Here is a 27,617-nt window from a genome sequence, read left to right on the forward strand (position 1 = left end):
TTGCTCCAGTTCCCAACAAGTTCCTCATCTCCATCTGAGATCATCTCAGCCTGGACTTCATTGCCCATATTACTATCAGCATTTAGGTCAAAGCAATTCAACAAGTCTCTGGGAACTTACAAACTTTCCCACCTCTTTTTGTCTTCTGAGCTCTCCAAATTTCTAAGAAGTTCCAAACTTTCCCAGTCTTCTTCTGAACCTTCCTAACTGTTCCAACCTCTGCCTGTTACCCAGTTCCAAAGTCACTTCCATATTTTTGGGTATCCTTATAGTAGCACCCAACTCCTAGTACCAATTTACTCTATTAGTTCATTCTCACGCTGCTATAAAGAACCGCCTGAGAATGAGTAATTTATAAAAGAAAGAGGTTTAATTGACTCACAGTTTCGCATGGCTGGGGAGGCCTCAGATAACTTACAGCCATAGCAGAAAGGGAAGCAAACATGTCCTTCACATGGTGGCAGGAAGAAGAAGTGCTGAGCAAAGAGGGAAAAGCCCTATAAAACCATCGTATCTCGTGAGAACTCACTCACTATCATGAGAACAGCAGCATGGGGTTGACCACCCCCCATAATTCAATTACCTCCCACCAGCTGTCTCCCATGACACATGGAAATTATGGGAACTACAACTCAAGATGAGATTTGGATGGGGACACAGCCAAACCATATCATCTAGGCTGGTATCGAAATCCTGGGCTCAAGCAATCCACCCATCTTGCCCTACCAAAGTGCTGGGATTACAGGCATGAGCCACCATATCTGAACTGTCTTTTGATTTCTTTTGATTTTAACCATCCATTGTTTCTGCTTCTCTAGATAACCCTGACTAATATATAATTGGTATGAAGTGATATCTCATGGCTTTGATTTATATTTCTTTCATGGCTAGTGACTTTTTTTGTACTTTTGGGATATTGTTATTATTATTATTATTACTAGTGTTTATACTTCTTCAGTAAAAGTGTTAGAAACAATTTTTAAAGGCAGAATGTGACCAGATTTTCCTGTAGTTATATAACCATCATGGACCTTCCCTCAAGTGCTTAGCCATTAGTGTTACTCATGTCACTCCAAATGTCAACTTGTTTTCTTCCATTTCACTGTCTCTTTGTGTCCCAAACCTGAATTCATGGGAAAAGCATCTGAATGGTGCTTAATATGGTTTGGATATTTGTCCCCTCCAAATCTCATGTTGAAATATGACCTCCAGTGTTGGAAGTAGGGACTACTTGGGTCATGAGAGTGGATCCTTCATTAAGGGCTTGGTAATAGGTGAACTCTATTAGTTCATGAAAGCTGGTTGTTGATAAGAGCCTGGCATCTCATTTCTCTTGTCCTTCTCTCACCATCTGACACACTTGCTCACCTTTTTTCTTCAGCCATGAGTAAAAGCTTCCTGAGGTCTCACCAGAAACTGAGCAGATGTTGGTGCCATGCTTGTACAGTCTGTAGAACTGTGAGCCAAATAAGCCTCTTTTCTTTATAAATTACCGAGTCTCAGGTGTTCGTTTAAAACAACACAAAACAGACTAACACAGTGTTGATTGAAACAGCTGTGACTGGGTCATCAGGGTGTAAGAGAGGAGTCACTGAGTTGAAATATAGCCTCCTACTTACACCTGTTCAGTAGAAGCTGTAGATATGAAGTAGCTGAAGCAGGCATTCCCTCTGAAACATGTGTTTCACATATGTCATAATTATCTTCTGCTCTCATTTTTCTTTTAGGCTTTCGTCTCCATCTCATTTCCCCTGTTTACTCTCATTTTCGTATCTTTACGTTTCTTTCTCCACAATTGTTCAGAAGCTTGGAACCCTTCACTCCAGTTATTCTTTGACTATGCAATATGTTTCTGTGCTTCATGGCACTTATGGTTTGTAATCCTTGACTTGTTTGTATAGCTCAGTGGTTAGGAGTACAGTTTGGAGTTAGAATGCCTGGGTTGAAACTCTTAATTCTACTCTACTTACTAGTCTTGTGACTATAACAAAATTCTTAGCCTCTCTTTGTCTGTAAAATGGAGAGTATAGTAAATACATGGGCTTGTTTTAAGGATTAAATGAGTTAACATGTGAAATACTTAGAACAATGCCTGGCAAATGCTCAATGAATATTGAGTATTGCTTGCTTTTGTTTAGTGCCATGCCTGTTGTTCCCACTGAGGGCACAGACCATGTGTATCTGGTTAACAGTTCTATGTCCACCACATTTCAATAATGGACTCTCAGAAAATATTGAAGAATATGTTAAATAATGAGTAGAATTATGCTACTGAAAAGGGTGAGTGGAAGGTAGGTAGGGGAAAGGACATATACAGCCCTGGAAGCAGCATATATGGGGAATGGGTCACACAGTGTTTCTTGGTACTCTCTAGACCATAGTGGGCCACCTCTTAGCTAGTGGCCTATGGATTATTTCAGCAGTCTGTTGGAAACATCCATGAATATGATAATAATGACCCATTTGTGGGTTCTAAGAAAAAGGACAACTACAATACTAGACAATAATAGTATGTAAGTTAGGAGGGAAGGGGATGATTTGTATTAAACTGTTCTAAAATTCTTACCTTATGTAGGATGATGGGGTCAGACATTAACTTTAGACTTTGTTATATATATGTGGTAAAATTTCAAGGTAAACCATTGAAACTGTAGTAGTTGAGTATATAACTTCCAAATCAGGGGGGAAAGAAATGGAATAAGAAAATAAATACATAAACATAAGATTGAAACAATCCAATGAAGAGTAGAGAGAAGAGGGAAAAACATAGAAAGAATGAGATAATTAGAAAGCAATAGGTAAGATGTGAGAAATAAATTCAAGTACAGTAAAACTCCACTAAAATGTGCCCTGCAATAATGTTGGGGCATGATTTCCCTTCATCCCCATTCTCAAATGGGGCAGCCTAAATAAAGTTCTTATCCTGTTTCCCTGGGGGTTTGAGGTGGGTGACGAGTAAGTTAGAAGATAATCACCTTCTGATCAGTTAGGACTTTCTCAGTTTAGTCTTCAATTAATAAAAATTAATGTAAATTTCATCAGAAGGCAGAGATTGTCAGATGAAAGAACAAGCAAAATGAAAGTCTTACTAACTGAAAAAAAGCTGGGGTAGCTATGTTAATATCAGCTATGGGGATAGCTATGTTAATATCAACTGTTAATTATTAATAATCTATTAATAATAGATTATATAGTAAAAACATTAATAAAAATAGAGTGTCACTACATTTTAAAATTCAGTATGAGGATATACAATTTTTAAGCTGGTTGATAAAATTCTGGGGATTAATTGGTAAATCCATCATAGTGGTGAGAGATTTTAACACAATTCTTCCTGTATTTGATAGGTCAAGCAGAGGAAAACTTTAGTGAAGACAAAAACTTCTAAATACATAAGCTTGATTTAATGGGCATGTAATAGGACCTAGCATCAAAAAATTAGAAAAAATATTTTTTCTTAGGTATTTATGGAACATGTATAAAAATTGATTTCGTAGTAGGCCATAAAGCCAGGTTCAACACATTTCAAAGAACTGGTATCACAAGAACTACTTTCTCTGACCACTATGCATTAAAATAGAAGTTAATTACAGACATAAATTATAAAAATGCCAATATTTTAAAGTGTGATATACACTTCTCAACTTATGGGTCAAAGGAAATCGTAAGTCGAAATTCAAGGACACGTTGACTTGAAAACATTAAAACTTATGGACTATTTCTAAGATGGCACTTGTATGAATTTTATAGTCTGAAAGCTTTTATTAGAAAAGAATTAAGTCTGAAAATTAATGTGCTAAGTTAGGGGAGAAAAAATGGAATAATCTCGAAGAAGGTAGGAGGAAGGAGATAATAAAGAATATATAGCAAAGATGCAGTAACAGGATCAACAAAGCCAGAAACTGTTGGAAAAGACAAGCCTCTGGAAAGATTGATGAAGAAAAAAGAGAAATGAGATGTAAATAAATCATGTTCAGTTATAAATAGGCACATAAGGACTTTTAAAAAACTAATAAAATAATATGAATCATTAATGCCAATAAATTTGAAAACAGACAAAGTAGATGAATTTCTAGAAAAATATAACTTACTGGGACTGAATGAAGAAGAAACAGCTGATAGCACCTAAGCAATTGAAGAGATTGGGTCAGTAATTTAAAATTTTCTCATAAACAAAACGTTAGCCCCAGATGATTCTTGCAAATGATTAAAGAACAGATGTACAAACATTTCCAGAGTGTAGAAGTACACCATCCTATCCTTTCTAGGAGATCATTATAACACCAAAAGCAGACAGTATATGAAACAGGGAAATTAGAGGCCAAGATACCTATGACTTATATGTAAAAATTTAAAGAAAATATTAGCAAACTGAATCAGCCATTTTAAAAAATATACCACAATCAATGCATTCATAAGAGCAGCTTAACAAAATTTGTTAGAAGGCATTAAAGAAGACTCAGTATAGAAAAGATGTACCTTCTCTCCAAATTGGTGATAGAGATTCAATGCCATTAAAAAAACCCACCTGGTTTTTTTGAGGAACTTGTCAAGCTGAGTCTCAAATTTATATCAAAGATCAAAGGCCTAAGAATATCCAGGACATTCCTGAAGAACTGTAAGGAGCCAGGGGCCTGCCCTATCAGATACCAAGGGTTGTTATGAAGCCATAACCAAGTCAGTGCTGTTTCTACAGAAACAGACAAGTTAATAAGTGAAACATAATAGAGAGCCCAGAAACAGACCCATCCATATTTTGGATTTGTCACGTGAAAGAAGTAGCTTTGCAAAACTTTGGGAAAAGGAGAGTGTGTGCAATAGATGATGCTTGTGCTTATGCAGACAAGAATGAAATTGGGATACCTGCCTCTTACCGTACACAAACATCAACCTAAACGTGAAAGTTAAACTATAACAGCTTGAGGTGGTGGGGAAGAAATATCTTTATCTCAGTGTAGGGAAGAATTTATTTTAAAAAGAAGACACAAAAGGCCATACATAGAAATGAAAAGATTGAATTCAGCTGCATTAAAAAGATTAAATTCAGCTGCGTTAAAATCAAGAGCATCTGTACTTGGACAGCATAGAGTGGAAAGACAAAGAGAAGGTATTTGCCAGCTTATAACTTGAAGGATTAGAATGAATGATATAAAGAACTATGTAAATAAGAAAAAGACATACAACTGGTTAGAAAAATGGGCAAAGACATGAACAGCATATTTCACGTGAAAGAAACAGCAGTAGCAAATGAACGTGGTAAGAGATGCTCAACACGTTTAGTAATTTGAAGGGAAATGCAAGTTATACCCACAGCAAGACTATCTTATCTAGGAAGTTTGTCAATACCCTAAATGTTCCGTGGTTTTAAGCTACAGAGTTTGTAATTCATTTATTTATTCAATAAATACTCAGTGGCAGGCACTGTTTTAGAAACCTTGGTTCTAACTTTGAATGAAATTAAAAAAAAATCCTTGCCTTGTGGAGGATGCTTATGTGTGGGGAGTTGGGTGGTGGGGTCAAACAACAATTACATTAAAATAGAAAATAGTGACATAAATAAACCTATAAATATTGCAACCCAGAGTAATATTATAAATGTAAGTAGTGACTAGGACTCTCATGCAGATATACCTCTGTGCTGGGACAAATGAAAGTTTAAGTGTAATTTCCCATATGCAAGTCAAAATAAAAAGTGACACTAGAAAACACAATAATGAATATCTGAAAATTGCATTTTATTTGACTGCCATCCTTTTGCATCATTTTCATACTAATTATAAAATAAAATTTGTAGGATGCACCAAAGCTTTTTTTAGAGACATCCATTAATTCAATAAATAAATGAGCACCTTCTTTGTGCCAGCCGCTGTAAGAGGTGGCCCAAGGAAGGGAATAAAACAGTCAAAATCCTGGCACACTCAGAGTTTCTCTTAGGAGAAAACAGATACAAATGGCATTAATTACCAAGAAACTTGTAAAACAAGCCAAATATTAATGATAAATATTTGAGTACGGTATGTTAATTTTAAGATTGAAAATGAGGTGCCAGGATTTCTTAAGACTCAAAGGCGAAGATGGCCGAATAGGAACAGCTCCGGTCTACAGCTCCCAGTGTGAGCGATGCAGAAGACGGGTGATTTCTGCATTTCCATCTGAGGTACTGGGTTCATCTCACTAGGGAGTGCCAGACAGTGGGCGCAGGTCAGTGGGTGCGTGCACCATGCGCGAGCCAAAGCAGGGCGAGGCATTGCCTCACTTGGGAAGCGCAAGGGGTCAGGGAGTTCCCTTTCCAAGTCAAAGAAAGGGGTGACAGACAGCACCTGGAAAATCGGGTCACTCCCACCTGAATACTGCGCTTTTCCGACGGGCTTAAAAAACGGCGCACCAGGAGATTATATCCTGCACCTGGCTCGGAGGGTCCTACGCCCACGGAGTCTCGCTGATTGCTAGCACAGCAGTCTGAGATCAAACTGCAAGGCAGCAGTGAGGCTGGGGGAGGGGCGCCCGCCATTGCCCAGGCTTGCTTAGGTAAACAAAGCAGCCGGGAAGCTCAAACTGGGTGGAGCCCACCACAGCTCAAGGAGGCCTGCCTGCCTCTATAGGCTCCACCTCTGGGGGCTGGGCACAGACAGACAAAAAGACAGCAGTAACCTCTGCAGTCTTAAATGTCCCTGTCTGACAGCTTTGAAGAGAGCAGTGGTTCTCCCAGCATGCAGCTGGAGATCTGAGAACGGGCAGACTGCCTCCTCAAGTGGGTCCCTGACCCCTGACGCCCGAGCAGCCTAACTGGGAGGCACCCCCCAGCAGGGGCAGACTGACACTTCACACAGCTGGCCGGGTACTCCAACAGACCTGCAGCTGAGGGTCCTGTCTGTTAGAAGGAAAACTAAGAAACAGAAAGGACATGCACGCCAAAAACCCATCTGTACATCACCATCATCAAAGACCAAAAGTAGATAAAACCACAAAGATGGGGAAAAAACAGAGCAGAAAAACGGGAAACTCTAAAAAGCAGAGCGCCTCTCCTCCTCCAAAGGAACCCAGTTCCTCACCAACAACGGAACAAAGCTGGACGGAGAATGACTTTGATGAGCTGGGAGAAGAAGGCTTCAGACGATCAAATTACTCTGAGCTATGGGAGGACATTCAAACCAAAGGCAAAGAAGTTGAAAACTTTGAAAAAAATTTAGAATAATGTATAACTAGAATAACCAATACAGAGAAGTGCTTAAAGGAGCTGATGGAGCTGAAAACCAAGGCTCGAGAACTATGTGAAGAATGCAGAAGCCTCAGGAGCTGATGCGATCAACTGGAAGAAAGGGTATCAGCAATGGAAGATGAAATGAATGAAATGAAGCAAGAAGGGAAGTTTAGAGAAAAAAGAATAAAAAGAAACGAGCAAAGCGTCCAAGAAATATGGGACTATGTGAAAAGACCAAATCTACGTCTGATTGGTGTACCTGAAAGTGACGGGGAGAATGGAACCAAGTTGGAAAACACTCTGCAGGATATTATCCAGGAGAACTTCCCCAATCTAGCAAGGCAGGCCAACATTCAGATTCAGGAAATACAGAGAACACCACAAAGATACTCCTCGAGAAGAGCAACTCCAAGACACATAATTGTCAGATTCACCAAAGTTGAAATGAAGGAAAAAATGTTAAGGGCAGCCAGAGAGAAAGGTCGGGTTACCCTTGAAGGGAAGCCCATCAGACTAACAGCGGATCTCTCAGCAGAAACTCTACAAGCCAGAAGAGAGTGGGGGCCAATATTCAACATTCTTAAAGAAAAGAATTTTCAACCCAGAATTTCATATCCAGCCAAACTAAGCTTCATAAGTGAAGGAGAAATAAAATCCTTTACAGACAAGCAAATGCTGAGAGATTTTGTCACCACCAGGCCTGCCCTAAAAGAGCTCCTGAAGGAAGCGCTAAACATGGAAAGGAACAACCAGTACCAGCCACTGCAAAATCATGCCAAAATGTAAAGACCATCGAGACTAGGAAGAAACTGCATCAACTAACGAGCAAAATAACCAGCTAACATCATAATGACAGGATCAAATTCACACATAACAATATTAACTTTAAATGTAAATGGACTAAATGCTCCAATTAAAAGACACAGACTGGCAAATTGGATAAAGAGTCAAGACCCATCAGTGTGCTGTATTCAGGAAACCCATCTCACATGCAGAGACACACATAGGCTCAAAATAAAAGGATGGAGGAAGATCTACCAAGCAAATGGAAAACAAAAAAAGGCAGGGGTTGCAATCCTAGTCTCTGATAAAACAGACTTTAAACCAGCAAAGATCAAAAGAGACAAAGAAGGCCATTACATAATGGTAAAGGGATCAATTCAACAAGAAGAGCTAACTATCCTAAATATATATGCACCCAATACAGGAGCACCCAGATTCATAAATCAAGTCCTGAGTGACCTACAAAGAGACTTAGACTCCCACACATTAATAATGGGAGACTTTAACACCCCACTGTCAACATTAGACAGATCAATGAGACAGAAAGTCAACAAGGATACCCAGGAATTGAACTCAGCTCTGCACCAAGCAGACCTAATAGACATCTACAGAGCTCTCCACCCCAAATCAACAGAATATACATTTTTTTCAGCACCACACCACACCTATTCCAAAATTGACCACTTACTTGGAAGTAAAGCACTCCTCAGCAAATGTAAAAAACAGAAATTATAACAAACTATCTCTCAGACCACAGTGCAATCAAACTAGAACTCAGGATTAAGAATCTCACTCAAAACCGCTAAACTACATGGAAACTGAACAACATGCTCCTGAATGACTACTGGGTACATAACGAAATGAAGGCAGAAATAAAGATGTTCTTTGAAACCAACGAGAACAAAGACACAACATACCAGAATCTCTGGGACGCATTCAAAGCAGTGTGTAGAGGGAAATTTATAGCACTAAATGCCCACAAGAGAAAGTAGGAAAGATCCAAAATTGACACCCTAACACCACAATTAAAAGAACTAGAAAAGCAAGAGCAAACACATTCAAAAGCTAGCAGAAGGCAAGAAATAACTAAAATCAGAGCAGAACTGAAGGAAATAGAGACAAAAAAACCCTTCAAAAAATTAATGAATCCAGGAGCTGGTTTTTTTTGAAAGGATCAACAAAATTGATAGACCGCTAGCAAGACTAATAAAGAAAAAAAGAGAGAAGAATCAAATAGACACAATAAAAAATGATAAAGGGGATATCACCACCGATCCCACAGAAATACAAACTACCATCAGAGAATACTACAAACACCTCTATGCAAATAAACTAGAAAATCTAGAAGAAATGGATAAATTCCTTGACACATACACCCTCCCAAGACTAAACCAGGAAGAAGTTGAATCTCTGAATAGACCAATAACAGGCTCTGAAATTGTGGCAATAATCCATAGCTTACCAACCAAAAAGAGTCCAGGACCAGATGGATTCACAGCCGAATTCTACCAGAGGTACAAGGAGGAACTGGTACCATTCCTTCTGAAACTATTCCAATCAATAGAAAAAGAGGGAATCCTCCCTAACTCATTTTATGAGGCCAGCATCATCCTGATACCAAAGCTGGGCAGAGACACAACCAAAAAAGAGAATTTTAGATCAATATCCTTAATGAACATTGATGCAAATATCCTCAATAAAATACTGACAAAACGAATCCAGCAGCACATCAAAAAGCTTATCCACCATGATCAAGTGGGCTTCATCCCTGGGATGCAAGGCTGGTTCAATATACGCAAATCAATAAATGTAATCCAGCACATAAACAGAACCAAAGACAAAAACCACATGATTATCTCAATAGATGCAGAAAAGGCCTTTGACAAAATTCAACAACGCTTCAAGCTAAAAACTCTCAATAAATTAGGTATTGATGGGACATATTTCAAAGTAATAAGAGCTATCTATGACAAATCCACAGCCAATATCATACTGAATGGGTAAAAACTGGAAGCATTCCCTTTGAAAACTGGCATAAGACAGGGATGCCCTCTCTCACCCTCCTATTCAACATAGTGTTGGAAGTTCTGGCCAGGGCAGTTAGGCAGGAGAAGGAAATAAAGGGTATTCAATTAGGAAAAGAGGAAGTCAAATTGTCCCTGTTTGCAGACGACCTGATTGTATATCTAGAAAACCTCATTGTCTCAGCCCAAAATCTCCTTAAGCTGATAAGCAACTTCAGCAAAGTCTCAGGATACAAAATCAATGTACAAAAATCACAAGCATTCTTATACACCAACAACAGACAAACAGCCAAATCATGAGTGAACTCCCATTCACAATTGCTTCAAAGAGAATAAAATACCTAGGAATCCAACTTACAAGGGATGTGAAGGACCTCTTCAAGGAGAACTACAAACCACTGCTCAAGGAAATAAAAGAGGATACAAACAAATGGAAGAACATTCCATGCTCATGGGTAGGAAGAATCAGTATCGTGAAAATGGCCATACTGCCCAAGGCAATTTACAGATTCAATGCCATCCCCATCAAGCTACCAATGACTTTCTTCACAGAATTGGAAAAAACTACTTTAAAATTCATATGGAACCAAAAAAGAGCCTGCATCGCCAAGTCAATCCTAAGCCAAAAGAACAAAGCTGGAGGCACCACACTACTTGACTTCAAACTATACTACAAGGCTACAGTAACCAAAACAGATGGTACTGGTACCAAAACAGAGATATAGATCAATGGAACAGAACAGAGCCCTCAGAAATAACACCGCATATCTACAACTATCTGATCTTTGACAAACCTGAGAAAAACAAGCAATGGGGAAAGGATTCCCTATTTAATAAATGGTGCTGGGAAAACTGGCAAGCCATATGCAGAAAGCTGAAACTGGATCCCTTCCTTACACCTTATACAAAAATCAATTCAAGATGGATTAAAGACTTAAACGTTAGACCTAAAACCATAAAACCCCTAGAAGAAAACCTAGGCATTACCATTCAGGACATAGACATGGGCAAGGACTTCATGTCTAAAACACCAAAAGCAATGGCAACAAAAGCCAAAATTGACAAATGGGATCTAATTAAACTAAAGAACTTCTGCACAGCAAAAGAAACTACCATCAGAGTGAACAGGCAACCTCCAAAATGGGAAAAATTTTTGCAACCTACTCATCTGACAAAGGGCTAATATCCAGAATCTACAATCAACTCAAACAAATTTACAAGAAAAAAACAAACAACCCTATCAAAAAGTGGGCGAAGGACATGAACAGACACTTCTCAAAAGAAGACATTTATGCAGCCAAAAAACACATGAAAAAATGCTCACCATCACTGGCCATCAGAGAAATGCAAATCAAAACCACAATGAGATACCATCTCACACCAGTTAGAATGGCAATCATTAAAAAGTCAGGAAACAACAGGTGCTGGAGAGGATGTGGAGAAATAGGAACACTTTTACACTGTTGGTGGGACTGTAAACTAGTTCAACCATTGTGGAAGTCAGTGTGGCGATTCCTCAGGGATCTAGAACTGGAAATACCATTTGACCCAGCCATCCCATTACTGGGTATATACCCAAAGGACTATAAATCATGCTGCTATAAAGACACATGCACACGTATGTTTATTGCGGCACTATTCACAATAGCAAAGACTTGGAACCAAGCCAAATGTCCAACAATGATAGACTGGATTAAGAAAATGTGGCACATATACACCATGGAATACTATGCAGCCATAAAAAATGATGAGTTCATGTCCTTTGTAGGGACGTGGATGAAATTGGAAATCATCATTCTCAGTAAACTATCGCAAGAACAAAAAACCAAACACGTCATATTCTCGCTCATAGGTGGGAGTTGAACAATGAGAACACATGGACACAGGAAGGGGAACATCACACTCTGGGGACTGTTGTGGGGTGGGGGGAGGGGGAGGGATGGCATTGGGAGATATACCTAATGCTAGATGATGAGTTAGTGGTTGCAGCGCACCAGCAAGGCACATGTATACATATGTAACTAACCTGCACATTGTGCACATGTACCCTAAAACTTAAAGTATAATTAAAAAAAAAAAGACTCAAAGGCACAGTCACTGACAGTTTGATTTTTTATAATAGCTGTTAATTTTCCTAACTTCGAGGAAATTGATAGCATGTTTTGAGTATATTTCAAAACTGCATTCAAATGTTGCAATAGAACATTAAGAATTATCTTCATGATCCACTAAGTGCATGAAAAAAATGGATAATGAATCTATTCATTACCACCTTTTAATATTTTATCTTCAAGTTTTTGTGTTTTGTAGCTCATTGGCAGAGTTTGACAGAGTGCTGAAAGTAGTCTTTAGTGAGCTGGCTGTAATTTTTGGGCCCATTTTTATCTAGATAATTAAAACTATCTGACAGGACCATAAAATGCTTGCTGCCATTTCCAACAACCTATATTTGTGGATGGGGTTTTTTAATTTAATAAAAATATTATGTTAGAAAAGAAACTGTCATTCTGTAAAGTGGCCAATAATGTTAGTTTTATTTATCAATTTAGTTTTGTACTTTGATCACTTTTTTAAAAATTCCAGCATTGATGTTGATGGGACAATGACAGTGGACTGGAATGAATGGAGAGACTACTTCTTATTTAATCCTGTTACAGACATTGAGGAAATTATCCGTTTCTGGAAACATTCTACAGTAAGTCTACTTTATGTATTTATACTTATTTGGAGCTATAAACCATAGGTACAGTTATCACCCAAGAACACTCTGTAACACTTATGGGCCAGGATACCTGAGTCCCAGTAGCTCCTTAACCTGTAGAGTTCTATTTATTCTATTAGGCATAGATTTATAGAGTATTAAAAAAAAACAACCCAAGACTGCATAAATGTCCATTCTGAAAACTTGGAAGAAGTACCACCTTGATGAATAAGCTGTCTAGCTTTTATTGGCATTTAAGTATTCTGCCATAGGGAAGTGTAAAAGTTGTAGGCTTTTACTTTTTATAGGTACTATATTGTCCAAATAATCTCAGCACCTCATGGTTACTAAGGATCTGTGTCCTTGTTTGGTCAGATTGCCTAGGTTTATCTCTGGCATAAGGCACTTAACAATATTCATTAAAGGTTTACAGAATCTTTTTGCTTCATCTGCTTAGCATTTCATACCAGTTTGTTTTCCACAAAACTTTCAAATTTTGATTGTTTCATTAATATTCTGCATACTGATGTAAACCAAGTTCTATTATTGTGCAATCTGCTCCTGAAACCCTTGGGAACTCTCTGAAGGAGTTTTATTTTTGTTTTTTTTTTTTTTTTTTTGAGACGGAGTCTTGCTCTGTTGCCCAGGCTAGAGTGCAGTGGTGCGATCTCGGCTCTCTGCAAACTCGGCCTCCGGGGTTCACGCCATTCTCCTGCCTCAGCCTCCGGAGTATCTGGGACTACAGGCGCCCACCACTGCGCCTGGCTAATTTTTTTTGTATTTTTAGTAGAGACGGGGTTTCACCGTGTTAGCCAGGATGGTCTCGATCTCCTGACCTTGTAATCCGTCCGCCTCGCCTCCCAAAGTGCTGGGATTACAGGCGTGAGCCACTGTGCCCGGACTTTTTTTTTTTTTTTTCTTTATGGGCTTGTCTTCTACACTTCAGATTTGACTAAATTAAATATGCATTAAATGAAGTCAGGAGTTCACATTGCCACTAGTAACAATGCCTAAGCTTACATAAAGCATTATAAAATTGTTGGTGATTAGTGCCTTCTCAGCTATGAGTATAAGATAATATTATACTAGTAGTTCAGTTGCCTAGCTAAATTGTACACTATGTGAAGTTTTATTTACATAATTCTTACGGTATTTTTTAAGGTAGTTGATAACAGTGGAGACTACAATTGTATCTCCATTTTATTGATAGTAAAATGAAGGAAGAGAGGGTTACTACCATAGGAGAGCTCCTCCCCGTTGCACTCTTGCCTGTAAAAATTTTTCTGCCAAAACAATTTAGATAACAGAATTGTAAAAATATTATTATAGAATTGTTTCTCTCAAGCTATAGTAATGTAGAATAGGTTGAAGGGGTGATGATTTGAAACAATACCTCTCCATTAGCTAAATTTTTTATAGAATCTATTGCATGTTTTAAATGATAAGTCAGATTTATAAAAATATTTTTATAAACAGTAGGAAATGAGTTTAGGGGTATTCACATACAGTTTTAATTTTTATTTACATATTTAAAACATATCATGGTATAAAGTATGATGTGGATATAAATTTGAGATAAAGGAAGTATTGTTTAAGAATTGATGAACTAATTTCTTAAAAGATGTCATCACCAGTTGGTTTTCTAGCCTTATGGTTGCAATAAAAAAGATTGACTATGATAAAATGCTGCCCTTTCATTCTAACCTAGACCAAGAGAAGAAAACATACTGTGCATCTATGATGAATGAAAGAAAGTTGTAACTGTTGCTTTTGTATATTTGTAATTACTGTTTATTTTCATTTCTTGTGAACTGATACTGTACTTTGTTCATTGTGAGTAGACAACTTATAATCTATGTACTCAAATTGGTTTAGTATAAATTCTAGGGAATGAAGTTCATATTAACTGTAAAATAACGTGATTCTTCTCTAAAACAAAACGTCTTCTGGGATTATTTTTAACTAAGGCGCATGGGGATCTTTTTTTCATTTTAACAGGGAATTGACATAGGGGATAGCTTAACTATTCCAGATGAATTCACGGAAGACGAAAAAAAATCCGGACAATGGTGGAGGCAGCTTTTGGCAGGAGGCATTGCTGGTGCTGTCTCTCGAACAAGCACTGCCCCTTTGGACCGTCTGAAAATCATGATGCAGGTGAGCTTTATTATCGTGTGTCCAGGTTTACCCTAAATATTCTAAAACAATGAGAAATGTGGTGCTGTGAAAAAGAAGTTTTAAAATTTCTCAGTAATAATCTTTTATACCCTAAAAAATAAATCTATTTTGTTGCTGTTAACTCTAAATTCAGTCCATGTAAGTATGGCAGTGTACCAAACCTTAAATTGTTAGTACATGTGTGTAATGAACTTTTAATCTTTGGCATTCTATGACTATTCAAACATTTAATTCAAAAAATATCTCTAGCTATTGTTGTAGGATTCTCCTTATTTATAGTTTCCTTCTCTTTAATATACTTTATCAAAAGTAAAGTATTTTTGAAATCTAGAATCTTAGAGCAGCAATGTAATTTTGAAAATTATTCTAAAGCTGAGGTTAGCAGAAAAAGATCTGGCTTTATAGACTGACTTTGCTATTTACTAGCAGTGTAGCATTGGGCTGGCCAGAGTGGAAAGAGAGAATGGAAAAGAATTAATATGTATTTGCTCACTGTGGTAACCCAGTTAATCCTTGCAGCAGCCCAGTGAAGTAGGTATTTTATCATTTTTCCAGGGGGAATCTGAGGCCCAGAGAATTGACTTTTCCTTTACAACAAATGAGAGGGGGAATGCAGTATCTTTGCCTCCAGTGCTCCTGGTTCTCATGCTGCATGAAACCTCTGAGGTCTCATTTTCCTTCATTCTGGGATGGGGATAAGAATATCTAATAAGAATGGTTTAAGAATCAAGCAATATCAGGTATGTGATAATGTCTGGTACACTGGAATAACCTATTGGAACATAGTAGTTGTTTACAAAATATTTTTAAAACTTTGTTACACTTATGGTCAACACTTTTTATATTCGTCTGTAGATTTCTGTACAAAAAGATTTCTGACGCTGTTTTAAGCCAGCATTCCTTCAGAATGTACCCAAATCTCAAAATTTATTTAGGGGCAAAGCTAATGCTTTAAAGAAAAAGGAGAGGGGATTGGTGTGTGTTTTTCTTTAGGGACAGTAGTAACTTGACTTTTAGAGAACTTGAATAAGCATTTATTTTTTCCTTTGTCCTATTTTATTGTGAAGTTTATTTATTTAAAATAAAATGGATTTCTCTGGAATTTAGTTTCTGCAAATTTGAGGAGTTTCCAAAGTCAACCTTCAGGTTTGATACTTCTCTAGAAAGACTCACATAACTCACTGAAAGCTTATTACCCCTGGTTATGGTTTATTACGGGGAAAAGATGCGGATGAAAATCAGTCAAGTAAAGAAGCACATAGGGCAGAGCTTCTGTTGTCCTCTACCTGTGGAGTCTCCATGTCTTTCTTTCCTGGCACTGTTGTGTGGCACTAGGCATGGAATACTGCAGACCAACCAGGGAAGCTCACCTGAGCCTTTGGTGTGCAGAGTTCTTATTGGGGCCCGTTTTCATACTGGCCACATGGCTGGCCTTCAGAATTCAACCCGTTCTGTGAGTGTGTGTGTGTGTGTGTGTGTGTGTGTGTGTGTTTAGTGGTAGTCACCCCTTTTATGTGAGCTGAAACAATCAGAAGAATAGCTGATTTGTTTAATTATTTTTGGTGTATTGGACTTAATCAGTTTTTATCTGTAGGTGGTCATAAGGTACAGTATTTTTAAGTGACTACCACATCTGTAGTATAAGCCAAGTAATTTATCAGTACTCACAGGATGGGTACATGTTGTAATGAATTTATTGCCTAGAGAGGGCCTCAAAATATGCCAAAGAGGGTGCAATTTTTATTTTTGGTTTCAGGCTGTATGCATTCCAGTGTTGGTAGCCCTGATATACACAATATCCAAACCATTTCAGACCCATTTACAGTTCATGTCTGTACGACTTCTTGAGGAGAGGGAGTAACATATTACTTTAAATTATATGTAATAATATACATACATTAAATTATATGTAATAATATAATGTTATTATCTGCAGTATACTTTTTTATTTCCCTTTAACTGAGCTTGTTCATGTTTCAAAGGGTGTTCCATTGCCTGATACATAATTTAGTTAATATTATCTTATGAAGGTTGTTCATAATTTTAATACTCTTCTTGTCTTCTCTCTCTGCTTTCTCACACTGAAGATACCAATTATTCTTAGTTTTAGAGTCAGAGACAGGCCTCTAAAATCATGGCAATACTCCCTCTCATCATTATATATATTTTTCAACCTTTCTATATTTTATTTTCAAATATATCTTCTTGCAGTTAGAAACGGTATTGAAAAAGATTGTGTGGTTGTTTTAGAAAAAGTAATAGTAATATGCCACCAGCATTTTATATCATTCTGCTTTTATTTTTAGGTTCACGGTTCAAAATCAGACAAAATGAACATATTTGGTGGCTTTCGACAGATGGTAAAAGAAGGAGGTATCCGCTCGCTTTGGAGGGGAAATGGTACAAATGTCATCAAAATTGCTCCTGAGACAGCTGTTAAATTCTGGGCATATGAACAGGTAATTGTTATCACCCGTGGAATTTATTAACAAAGAGGAGTTAGTAAACGGATTCAATAAATGTTAATGTATAATGCTTTTGGGATTCTTGTTTTAATACATGATAATCTTTCACATATACTCCATAAGGAGTATCACTTATAGGAGATTAGACTAAATAAAATCAGAGATTTCTCATGACCAAGTTATGGGATTCTTAATTCATCATAATATTTATAAAGTTTTTTTTTTCTAAGTAGTTCTTAAAGGAAGGGTAGAATTTTAGTTTATTCATTCTGAATCCTGAGCAGAAGCAGCACACTAACATAAGTTTTATGAAAGTGTCACAATCTAACCTCTGGAAGGAAAACTTATAAGTTGAAGTCCTTTGTGTAATTTGACGTTGCTGTAAAATTGAGCTGAGTTTGGAGTGACAGCTCCATGCAGGCAGGGGCGTGGCTTCTTCCCCATGTACTCCAGCACCTAGACAGAGCTTGGCATGTGATAAGTTTCAAGCGAGTGTTGAATGAGTCAATGAATGAACAAATGCATTTACCTCTGAATCACTTCTCTGTCGGCTTTTGTTAACTTGGATTATTTGAGCTATTGCTTCAGCCTAACTCAATGTAAAGGGGAAATACAGAGGTAAGTTTTAGAGTTTGGGTTCTCTTTATGGTCATTAGCAGAACTGTCTAGTTGAGCAGCCACAGATTATGTTTTCCATTATTTATTCCATCATTGTTTATCAAGGACTGTAAGGGCCTTGAAATTCAACTCCCCCCCCATAGTTTTTGTATTATTCCATGTAGATTTTAGATTATTCTGGAGAGTGTTTTGTTCTTGAGCAACAGAATACTCTTGAGAAGATTACGAAGTCCAGTGGTATCCTTTTCTTTGCCTAGGAAATAGAGAAGCAAAAAAAAAAAAAAAAAAAAAAAATTAAAGAAAATCTAGTCTCCAGGATTTTAATTAGAACCTATCCTTGGGAAGGCTATTTTCCTTATATGAAGGTTTGAAGATTCAAATCATGATTATTAAGGGCTAATGTTTGAGATACCCTTAGGTTATTCTGACCACATACTTGGATTTTATGATAGGAAAGCCACAGCCTAAAATAAATAAATACTCAATGCAGTTATTTCAGTATGCAAGAAGTTTGGTATTTTTGAAAAAGTCCATGGGTATTGCAAGCAAATATGCACATTTTGCTTTATGCCATTTGTCAGATTCTTACCTTGGATACCACCAACAGGCATCCTCTGCTTCTGTCCACCCAAGCTCCTTCCTGAGACCTCTTTATAGTATTGTGATTTCTGCACACTAACTTTCTTAGACATGAAGAGAAAGCTGTCTACACAGTGTGGTGTAGTGTTCTTATGGGCTCTGGACCTATGGTGCTGTTTTCTCTCCTCCTGCTGAAGGTCCATTCATCCCTCGGGGCTCTCTAAAAGCCACCTTCCTGTGACAAGCATATCCTAAGCATCTCAACCAAAGCCAGTTCCTCCCCTGTCCAGCCTCCCTCGAGTGCTGAATTGCAGAATATCCCATTTTTCATTGGATGATGGAAAACCCATTGTTTTCCCAGTGGATTGTAAATTACTTCGGGGTAAATAGGCTGTATATATTCTCAAATTCCCCAGAGTATGTAACTAGGTCACTTTTAGATTCAGATAGATTTTGTTCCTTGAATAGCTAGTACTTTAGGAAACTAAGAAAAAGATCTTTTCAACCTGGTATGTAGCTCTGTCAAACACATCATCAGTATGGGGTAAACCTGTGTTCTCTGTGGGTTGTCATTACCATAGTAGTGTCATTGTATCATTGACAGTGTAGTAGTGTGGGGTAGTGTTCTTGTGGTTTCAGCTGCCATCTCTGTACTGACTGCTTTCCACTCCAACATCTTCCTCTTTATCTCAACACTGTAGGTCTACCTGTGTACTGTGTGTTTCAGCATCTCTGCTTGCATGACCCAGGAGTGCCTCCCACTCAATATGGCCACCATGCATGGTCATCTTTCTGCTACTCCCTGTCTCCTGACCCTGCTCCAGCAACACAGACAGACACCCTTCCTCTTTCTATATGTCATATGGTGGGGAATGCCCTTTAGTACTTACTCAGGAGTTAGTTCCTCTGGGAAGCCTTCTGTTCTAGTTTCCTTTTGTTACAGCACTTTCACATTGAATTCTGACGTTCTCTGTACTTATCTGCTTTGTGAGACTGTGAGCTTCTTTAGGCAGTAGCTACTTGTATTCTTAGCACCTTGCCCAGTGCCAGGAAACCCTTATTAAGTAAATGAAAAGACAGAACTGACAGACTGGAATTTGAGCTCAAGCTTGCCTCAATCTCAAGCCATTAAGATGAAGGGGAGCCGGGCGTGTTGGCTCACGCCTCTAATCCCAGCACTTTAGGAGGTAGTTTGCTTGAGCCCAGAAGTTCAAGACCAGCCTGGGCAATGTGGCAAAACCCCATTTCTACAAAAAATATAAAAATTAGTTGGGCGTGGGGGTGTGTGCCTGTACTCGGGATGCTGAGGTGGGAGGATCACTTGAGCTCGAGAGGCAGAGGTTGCAGTGAGCTGGGATCACACCATTGCAATCTAGCCTGGGTGATAGAGTGAGACCTTGTCTAAAAAAAAATAAATAAATAAATAAAGGGGAAGATAAGGATTGGAAACAGAAGGAGCAGCATGTGGACAGAAATGTAGGCACAAGAAGGCATCACTCACTGAAGAGACTGAAAGTGGTTCACTGTGCCTCAAGAGTGGTGGAGTGTGTTTCCGGAAAGATAATGATGAAAAAGCTGGACAGATAAACAGGGGCCAAATGTAATAGGAGTCTGGATTTTATTCTGAATATGGTAGGGGCTATTGTAGCATCCTATATAGGGAAGTGAAATGAGTACATTCACATTTAAGGAATATCAACCTGAAAAAAGAGTGGAGACATTGTTGGGGGAGAGTGAGGTAGACTAGAGGCAGGGAGAATATTTAAATAATTGAGGTAAGAAATGATGAACACCAGTATAAGGTGATGTCTTTGAGGAATGGAGAAGGGAATGAACTGAGAAATATTTTGGAAGTAGAATCAACAGAACTCACTGACTGACTGGATATGGAGGTGAGAAAGAGAAGAGTCAAGAATGATATTCTAATTTCTAACTTGAGTGACTGCATTCAAAGAGAATACAATATCAGGTTCCATTTTGTGCCTGCTGAGTTTGAGATGTATGGGACATGTACAGGGAGCTGTCCAGTAAGCAATTGGATATATCAGCTAGCCATTAAGAGAGAGATCTTTGATAGAGAGGTTGTTGCTGAGTTGAGCCATTGGAATGGGCAGGATCACTCAAGAAGAGCTTATAAATGAGAAGAATTCTAGGAATAAGTCCAAAGGGAGAAGTAAAAGAAGAAACTCGCAAAGGACACTGAGAAGAAATAGCTCGAGGGATGGGAGAAAATCCAGAGAGAGGGATGGCATAGGTGTCAGTGGAAGAAAACGGTTTCATGGGGGTCAGTGCTACTGGGTAGTGAATATAATAAGAGTATCTTTTAGGATTTCTCAACCCAGAGACAGGTAAGCTTAGTATAAATGCTTCCGTGAAGTAATGAAATGAGAAACCATGCTGAAATGAGCTTAAAGTGAATGGGAGGTGAAGAAACTTGGACAGTAGAGACACATTTTTAGGGAGTTTGACAGTGAAGAGAAGGAAACTAGAAGAGGGAGAGGGTGATAGATAAGAAAGATGTTGGGTGGAGGGGATTTGTTTTTTTGGTTTTTTTTTGTTTTTTTTCTGTTTGTATGTTTGTTTGTTTTTGAGATGGAGTCTCACTTTATCACCCAGGCTGGAGTAAAGTGGTGCAATATCATCTCACTGCAACCTCTGCCTCCTAGGTTCGAGTGATTCTTCTGCCTCAACCTCCCGAGTAGTTAGGATTACAGGAGTGCACCACAACACCCAGCTAATTTTTGTATTTTTAGTAGAGGTGGGGTTTCACCGTATTGGCCAGGTTGGTTTCAAACTCCTGACCTCAAGTGGTCCTCCCGCCTCAGCCTCCCGAAATGCTGGGATTGCAGGAGTGAGCCACCGTGCCTGGCCTGGAGGGAGGATTTTGATTTGACTTTAATGTGCCTGTTGCTGAAGGAAGCATGTCAATACAAATAAAGAAGTTGAAAACATAGGTAAGAGAGGTTGATTAACCCAGTAGGTGTTTCAAGGGAGTTTTTGTGTAGGGAAAGGGAGTGGGAGGTGGAAAGGGGCTGGGGGAGACAGGTTCTATCCAGAGACTGTTAAAAGGATTAGCCTTTGATTACAAAAAGAACTCTTCTTATACCTGTTTGGGAAGAAAAAATATGTGAGTAGCTGTGGATAATTTTGCAGGAGGTGGGCAGAATACCAAGATATTCTGCCTGGTGGCCTCTCTACTCTTCCTTGAGCTCCTGAGAAAGGATGTGATCTGAGAATGAGGGAGGAAGTGGTATTGGAAGCTGGAGAAGAATGGAGAAGATCAAAATGGTTAGTCTAACAAATGGGAGAGAACTGAGATAGACAAAAGGATTTCAGGGTGTTTTTGAGGGCTCAGTTAAATCTCCTTTAGGAAGGTTCAGTTCTGTAGCCTTGGCAAGTTACTTAAAGTCTCTGTGACTATTACTTCATCTCTAAGATGGGGATTAAGCTTGGTGACTTAGTTTTACATACCAGGCACAGTGCCTGACTTTTTGGCTCTGTCCTGAAGTCTTCCCTTTGTATATGGTATGTTTCGGGGAATAGGAGCCTCAAGCACTTATCCTTTAAATATTTATCCTCCATCAGTCACTAAATGTTTACTCTGTACTTTTGATAGGTGCTGTGGGGGTCCAAGGTATAAAAGGTACCTTCAAAGTTACTGTTAAAGTGCAGGAAGGTTTTTAAGCAAATTATGTTTAATGATTTTGACAGTCTGACATGCAGGAAAATTAATAGGGCCTATGCAGAAGAGGAGTTTTATGTAACACTCTGTAGTTCAGGAAACAGAGCCCTTGGAAGCAGTGATCTCTCTGGGGAGGAATGTCTGGTATTTGGGAATCTCATGAAATGATAATATACTTAATTTTTATCATGAGCAGCAAAACACAGATTTGCTAGGAGAAAGTCATCGTATGTTGTTGCATTGGGCACTTTAGATCCCAGGGAACAGAAACTGGCTGGCACAGGAATGGGCATCACTGTGGGGATGGATCATGTAGGGGAAGGATCCCTGGAGAAGTCCAGGAGGTGAGACTTCCCCCTTCCCTTCTCCATGCATGAGTCCACTTCTCTCTGTTGACTTTCCCCTTGTCCCTCTGGTGACAGCAGCTGCTTACCTCTGGAGACCCCCTCACATTTCTGAGAGAAGGAATCTGGCTTGCCTGGCTAATTCCCATGGTCTATGTTTGGGCAGAATGTCTTAGCAAGTTGTGTGAAGATAGTGTATTCATATATTAATAATAATAATAACATGTACTGAACATTTGCTAGGTGTTCAGACCTGCACTAACCGTGTTACAAGTATTATTTTTTTGTAATCCTTTCCATAACCCTGTGAGGTAAGTACTGTTATCACAGAAAAGGAAACCACAATGTGGACCTGTTCATGAACTTGCTCGAGGCCACGTGGCTCTGGAGTTCCAGCTCAGGTCTGCCTGACTCTCAGTCCCATGATATTAATATACTGGCCAGTCACTATTTTGGCTGTATTGGGGTCATATTTATACCCTTGGTCCAGTTAGCTATGTTGGGTCACTTTAGTACTGATAGCCAGGGAGATGCTGGGCTTGATAGGTTAGTATAATTGTATGTATTACCTACAAAAACTGTTTTTATACATTGTTTTGTTAATATTTGTTTGTCACCTATTTATTCATTTTATTTGCACTGGTGAAAATAAACTCATCTTTTAAAAACTGTGGGGAAAATATCCAAACATTGTGAAAACTTGATTAACCTTGTATTTTCTGTACATCTGGGGAAGAATGCTGTTATGCTGTTTCAGCAAAGGAGCAACTTGGTCCAATCTGGGAGACATCTGTGTTTTGTGGAAATCTGACTTGAAAACCACTGTCCAGTCACTGCGTGTATTAGCATTTAGGCCTTGCTCTTCTGCTATGTATTGTTAATGTAGTGTATACATTTCGAGACACATCATCACATTTGTCAATTTATTGATTTCTAGGAGCTGATTTGTATTCTAGGATTGTCTAGTTGGCTTGGGCTGCCATAAAATACCACAGTGTGTGTGGAATCAACAACGGAAATTTATTTCTAACAGTTTCAGAGGCGGGAAAGCCTAAGATCAAGGGCCAAGCCAGTTTGATTTCTAGTGAGCGTTCTCTTCTCAGCTTGTAGACAGCTGGTGTGTGCTCACATGGTCTTTTCTTGGTGCACATGTGAAGGGGGAGAGAGAGAGTGGGCTCTCTGGTGTCTGCTGTTATAACAACACTGATCCTGTCATGAGGGCTCCATCCTCATGACCTCATAACCCTAATTACCTCCAGAAGCCTCATCTCCTAATACCATCACATGGGAGGTTACAGCTTCAACATATGAATTTGGTGGGGGTGCAGCTCAGTCCACAGCAGGTAGTAATGTGCATTTTAAAACTTGTTTATACAGTACAAGAAGTTACTTACTGAAGAAGGACAAAAAATAGGAACATTTGAGAGATTTATTTCTGGTTCCATGGCTGGAGCAACTGCACAGACTTTTATATATCCAATGGAGGTGAGTACCATTGTCAAGTCTGACTGTGTGATGGTGTTCGTGTTGGTTGTCTATTGCTCTCTAACAAGTTATCCCAAAATTAACAGTTTAAAACAAGCATTTATCATCGCACAGTTTCTCTGGGTCGGGAATCTGGAAGCAGCTTAGCTGGGTGCCTCTGGCTCAGGGTTTTTCATAGCCCACAGTCAAGATGGTAGTCAGAGCTTGGAATCAGCTGGAGGCGGATTCCAAGCTCACTCATGTTGCTGCCAGGCCTCACTGGCTATTAGCTGGAAACATCAGTTCCTTATCACGTGAGCCTTTCTGTAGGCTGCCTGAGTATCCTCAAAACACAGTAGCTGGCTTCCCTAGAGTCAGTGGTCCAACAGAGAGAGAGAGAGAGAGAGAGTGCCTAAGATGAAAGCTGATATCTTTTGCCTCTTCTGCTGTATTCCATTGATCACACAGACCAACCCTGGTAGAGTGTAGGAGGGGCTGGTATAATGGTGTTAATAACCGGAGACAAATATCACTGGGGGTCACTTTAGAGGCTGGCTGCCACTTTAGAGGCTGGCTGCCATTCCTGTCCAAAGAGTTTCTGTACCATAAATTTAATAATGGAATCTCAGGATTTGATTATATGGTGATTATCCTAATTAGACATCCTTTCATTAGTGCATAGGTTGGCAAAACACAGACCTACGGACTGTGTCATACAGCCCTTGACCTAAGAATGCCTTTTACATTTTTAAAAAGTGGGCAACACAGGAAAAAGTGAGAAAGATCTAAAATCGACACCCTAAGATCACAATTAAAAGAACTAGAGAAGCAAGAGCAAACAAATTCAAAAGATAGCGGAAGACAAGAAGTAGCTAAGGTCAGAGCAGAACTGAAGGAGATAGAGACACGAAAAACCCTTCCAAAAATCATTGAATCCAGGAGCTGTTTTTATGAAAAGTTTAACAAAATAGACAACTAGCCAGAATAGTAAAGAAGAAAAGAGAGGAGAATCAAATAGACACAATAAAAAATGATAAAGGGGATATCACCACCAATCCCACAGAAATACAAACTACCATCAGGGAATACTATAAACACCTCTATGCAAATAAACTAGAAAATCTAGAAGAAATGGATAAATTCCTGGACACATACACGCTCCCAAGACTAAATCAGGAAGAAGCTGAATCCCTGTATAGACCAATAACATGTTCTGGAATTGAGGCAGTAATTAATAGCCTACCAACCAAAAAAAACCCAGGACCAGACAGATTCATAGCCAAATTCTACCAGAGGTACAAAGAGGAGCTGATACCATTCCTTCTGAAATTATTCAAACAATAGAAAAAGAGAGATTCCTCCCTAACTCATTTTATGAGGGCAGCATCATTCTGATACTAAAACCTGGCAGAGACACAACCAAAATAGAAAATTTCAGGCCAATATCCCTGATAAACATCAATGTGAAAATCCTCAATAAAATACTGGCAAACTGAATGCAGCAGGACATCCAAAAGTTTATCCACCATGATCAAGTTGGCTTCATCCCTGGGATGCAAGGCTGTTCAACATATGCAAATCAATATAACGGAATTCATCAATAAACAGAACCAGTGACAAAAACCACGATTATCTCAATAGATGCAGAAAAGGCCTTCGATAAAATTCAACACCACTTCATGTTAAAAACTCTCACTAAACTAGTTATTGATGGAATGTATAACAAAATAATAAGAGCTGTTTATGACAAACCCACAGCCAATATCATACTGAATGGGCAAAAGCTGGAAGCATTCCCTTTGAAAACTGGCACAAGATAAGGATGTCCTCTGTCAGCACTCCTATTCAACGTAGTATTGGAAGTTCTGGCCAGGGCAATCAGGCAGGAGAAAGAAATAAAGCGTATTCAGATAGGAAAAGAGGAAGTCAAATTGTCTCTGTTTGCAGATGACATGATTGTATATTTAGAAAACCTCCTTGTCTCAGCCCCAAATCTCCTTAAGCTGATAAGCAACTTAAAGCAAAGTCTCAGGGTACAAAATCAATGTGCAAAAATCACTAGCATTCCTATTAACCAATAATACACAAACAGAGAGCCAAATCACGAGTGAACTCCCATCCACAATTGCTACAAAGAGAATAAAATACCTCGGAATACAACTTACAAGGGATGTGAAGGACCTGTTCAAGGAGAACTACAAACCACTCCTCAAGGAAATAAGAGAGGACACAAACAAATGGAAAAACATTTCATGCTCATGGAAGGGAAGAATCAATATATCATAGGAAGAATCAGTGGCCATACTGCCCAAAGTAATTTATAGATTCAGTGATATCCCCATCAAGCTAACATTGAATTTCTTCACAGAAATAGAAAAAACTACCTTAAATTTCATATGAAACTAAAAAAGAGCCTGTATAGCCAAGACAATCCTAAGCAAAAAGAACGAAGCTGGAGGCATCACGCTACCTGACTTCAAACATACTACAAGGCTACAGTAACCAAAACAGCATGGTACTGGTACCAAACATATATAGACCAATGGAACAGAACAGAGGCCTCAGAAATAACACCACACATCTACAACCATCTGATCTTTGACAAAAACAAGCAATGGGGAAAGGATTCCTTATTTAATGTATGGTGTTGGGAAAACTGGCTAGCCATATGCAGAAAACTGAAACTGGACCCCTTCCTTACACCTTATAAAAAAAATTAACTCAAGATAGATTAAAGTCTTAAACATAGACCTAAAACTATAAAATCCCTAGAAAAAAACCTAGGCAATACCATTCAGGACATAGGCATGGACAAAGACTTCATGACTGAATCACAAAAGCAATGGCAACAAAAGCCAAAATTGACAAATGGGATCTAATTAAACTAAAGGTCTTCTGCACAGCAAAAGAAACTATCATCAGAGTGAACCGGCAACCTACAGAATGGGAGAAAAATTTTGCAATCTATCCATCTGACAAAGGGCTAATATCCAGAATCTATAAGGAACTTAAGCAAATTTACAAGAAAAAAAAACCCCACCAAAAAGTGGGTGACGGATATGAACAGACACTTCTCATAAGAAGACATTTATGCAGCCAACAAACGTGAGAAAAGGCTCATCATCCCTGGTTGTTAGAGAAATGCAAATCAAAACCACAATGGCATACCATCTCACGCCAGTTAGTTAAAAAGTCAGGAAACAACAGATGCTGGCAAATATGTGGAGAAATAGGAATGCCTTTACACTGTTGGTGGGAGTGTAAATTAGTTCAAGCATTGTGGAAGACAGTGTGGCAATTCCTCAAGGATCTAGAACCAGAAATACCATTTGACCCAGCAATCCCATTACTAGTTATATACTCAAAGGATTATAGATTTTTCTACTATAAAGACACATGCACACGTATATTTATTGCAGCACTATTCACAATAGCAAAGACTTGGAACCAACCCAAATGCCCATCAGTGATAGACTAGATAAACAAAATATGGCACATATGCACCATGGAATACTATGCAGCCATAAAAAAGGATGAGTTCATGTCCTTTGTAGGGACATGGATGAAGCTGGAAGCCA

General features: G+C 38.7%; 1 protein-coding gene across 1 annotated transcript in view; it reads left to right on the forward strand.

The window, feature by feature from the left end:
• SLC25A24 (solute carrier family 25 member 24) overlaps positions 1-27,617 on the forward strand; it is a 64,122-nt gene that overhangs the window by 26,580 nt on the left and 9,925 nt on the right. Inside the window, exons 4-7 of the mRNA XM_514375.8 lie at positions 12,592-12,703; positions 14,708-14,866; positions 17,194-17,346; positions 23,953-24,060. Coding sequence (XP_514375.5) covers positions 12,592-12,703; positions 14,708-14,866; positions 17,194-17,346; positions 23,953-24,060 — 532 coding nt within the window. The remainder of the gene's footprint in view (positions 1-12,591; positions 12,704-14,707; positions 14,867-17,193; positions 17,347-23,952; positions 24,061-27,617) is intronic.

Source organism: Pan troglodytes, chromosome 1, assembly GCF_028858775.2.
Source record: "Pan troglodytes isolate AG18354 chromosome 1, NHGRI_mPanTro3-v2.0_pri, whole genome shotgun sequence".
Classification (NCBI taxonomy): domain Eukaryota; kingdom Metazoa; phylum Chordata; class Mammalia; order Primates; family Hominidae; genus Pan; species Pan troglodytes.